The sequence below is a fragment of the Austrofundulus limnaeus genome, unplaced genomic scaffold (genome assembly GCF_001266775.1).
Source record: "Austrofundulus limnaeus strain Quisiro unplaced genomic scaffold, Austrofundulus_limnaeus-1.0 Scaffold1219, whole genome shotgun sequence".
Taxonomy (NCBI): domain Eukaryota; kingdom Metazoa; phylum Chordata; class Actinopteri; order Cyprinodontiformes; family Rivulidae; genus Austrofundulus; species Austrofundulus limnaeus.
Genome location: NW_013953621.1, coordinates 105860 through 108611, shown reverse-complemented (window position 1 = coordinate 108611; position 2752 = coordinate 105860). Strand labels below are relative to the sequence as shown.

The following is a 2752-nucleotide window of genomic DNA, read 5'->3' as shown; positions in this document are numbered from 1 at the left end:
TTTTATAAACTTTTATTACACATATTTCACCACTTCAAATCAAAAGGTTGCTTAAATTTTGCTCAAATAAACAAATAGTTCACCAAACTTACTGATAAAAYTTCTTCCAAACGGCTTCTGCTTCAGTCTTTGTCTTCACTCCAACGCTGTGAAAAAAACAGCACATTTTTAAATAATTAATCTTCAAACAAACAGTAAGAATATTTTAATTTCTGGGGTTTTCATACCTTCTGTAGAAGTCTGCTCCAGCTGTGATCAGGCCAAACAAAGTGGTGATTTTATGAGGTATGAAGGTCTGCAGGGAGGCTGTTAACAACAAGTCTTTGTTAATAAAGCTCTTATTGTTGGCAAAAAGCATGACAGGGATTAGATTACAGCAGCCTTTAATCCAAAGATTTAATCCCATTTAATATCCTTAAACAAAACCCACAAACTGTGGATTACTGTTCAGGTTACGAAACATTTAAAAGACCTCCGTTAACTCTATTATTACTACTATTATTATTATTATTATTATTATTATTATTATTATTATTATTATGACTCAGTTTATTTAGGTAATGATGAAACAAAGCAGAAAATATTTGTAGATATTTCTGTTTCATTCACACATATGTCGTGAAGCATCGAAAACATTCATTATATTTTAATTTACCAAACTAGATACGTTTAGAAACATTAAAAACAACCAAATAATGATCATTTCCTGTCAACAAAACGCAACAAATCGTTTTAAAACGGTTTTCTTTAAGCCGTCCTCTCACCTGCTGCGTCCTGTTTGGCGTTCTGAAGTAAAACTTTACCCAAACTGACCAATAAGTTTAAACTACTTGTTAAAGTTTCTTCAGAAACATCTTCGGCCATCGTCACCAGTTCAGACCAGTGCCGCCCTCTGACAGAACCAGTGAAGGGGCCACTGATATGACGGCCAGCTTGGACCAATCAGCATCACGGAAASGCATCACGTGACACCTCGTTTCAAGGAGGAGCTCAGGGACTTAGCCCCACCCAGCGGTCAGCGGTGAGAACTGCACGTGACAACTATAAAGTTTTTTACTGGGATTGTTGAATAGTCTTCTCATTATTGTGACTAAACATACTAATGTTATCCAAAATTATGAGTTAGCATCTTATAACAGTATCACATTAACATACTGTCCACATATTAACTTATATTATAAAACTTAACTATGAGATGCGTACAGARTGCTAAGATATCCATATTATTTTATTATTGATAATTTATATTAATGTATGGCACTCAATGACTTTTTTTTTACTTAATACTAAATATGAGACAAGTATCCAATCATCCAATATCCTTCAGAAAACTGACTTTACATCTCATTAWACATRACCAGTGGTGGGCACAGTTCCCCTAAAGCACTAAAACACTAATAGGGGAAATAATTTCATGATTAGTGCTTTAGGGCTTTTGCTCATTTTAAAATTTATTAGTGGATTAGCACTTGCTAAATTTATAGGCTAAATTAAGAAGCACTAACTGAGGTCTTTAAATGTTATTGATCAACATTATTAACAGCTGTCACATTTTGTGTGTCACTGATCCACCAGGTGACAATATGTGAACTCAGATCCAGCTGTGAGTCAATGTTAATAAGAGAGAAACATGTGGCTCATGTTGTCTGTTGAAGAATTTTTATGGGTTGACTGTGTTATTTTAGTGCTTTAGAATTAGCTTTAGCTAAAACTTTTAGTGCATTAGTGCTTTAGATTTAGCTTTAGCTAAAACTTTTAGTGCATTAGTGCTTTAGAATTAGCTTTAGCTAAAGCTTTTAGTGCATTAGTGCTTTAGAATTAGCTTTAGCTAAAGCTTTTAGTGCATTAGTGCTTTAGAATTAGCTTTAGCTAAAACTTTTAGTGCATTAGTGCTTTAAAATTAGCTTTAGCTAAAACTTTTAGTGCATTAGTGCTTTAAAATTAGGGGACCTAAATATTTGAGTTAGTGTTTTAGGGCTAGTGGAACCAATGATTAGTGCTGCCCACCACATAACTATGAGATGTTAAAATGATAATTAAGCTACAATCTCCAACTTTTGATTTAGCATTTAAAATAAAATAAAAAAGGACTCAGGATTTTGTAAAAGAAAACTTTAATGAATTGTTCTCGGGAACAAAAACACACCAGAAACAAATTTAATTGAAGCCCATTTTATTGAATATTTGTTCATCATAAAGATTTGTTCTGTCAAGTTTTCAAACGTAAAAACTTTAGTCCAAAGCCCCTCGATGCACCTGATGACCTGAYGACCCAGCACAGGTGAGACCATTAAAACCAGTCAGCACAAAACAGATAAAACAGAATTTAGGAGAAACAAAAATGACTGATTGTTTATGAAGCTGGAATTAAATTGTTTCATTAAACATTTCTTTGACTAACGACTTTGTGATTTCATAAATTTAAAATTAAGGCCCCAGAAATGAGAAAATACTTTGAGAGAACATCTTCCTGGTGCTTTAACACAGCACACTGACACCATAAAACATTTTAAATTTAAATATAATCCAGTTTTTATGTATAAAAGTTTGTTTTTCATGAAAAATATGCAGTATTTTAAAGAAGAAACACCTGGAAGGACGTAAGCAGTTATTTTTAAAACACTGGTGTCGTAAATTACTGCTCAGTTTATGAACGAACGTTAAAAAAACATGAAATACTGAGAATAAAATAAATATTTTAAAATGAGTTAGCCCTTAAAGACCCACAAGTCAGATAAGTTAGAGGACAATC

General features: G+C 32.8%; 1 protein-coding gene across 1 annotated transcript in view; it reads right to left on the bottom strand.

Annotated features, from left to right (window-relative positions):
• The window catches only part of selenol (selenoprotein L), a gene marked incomplete at its 3' end in the record, with an annotated part of 11907 nt that extends 10979 nt beyond the window's left edge, over window positions 1-928 (bottom strand). Inside the window, 3 exon segments of the mRNA XM_014031301.1 lie at window positions 102-146; window positions 228-306; window positions 765-928. Coding sequence (XP_013886755.1) covers window positions 102-146; window positions 228-306; window positions 765-864 — 224 coding nt within the window.
• Between the last annotated feature and the right edge of the window lie 1824 nt (window positions 929-2752).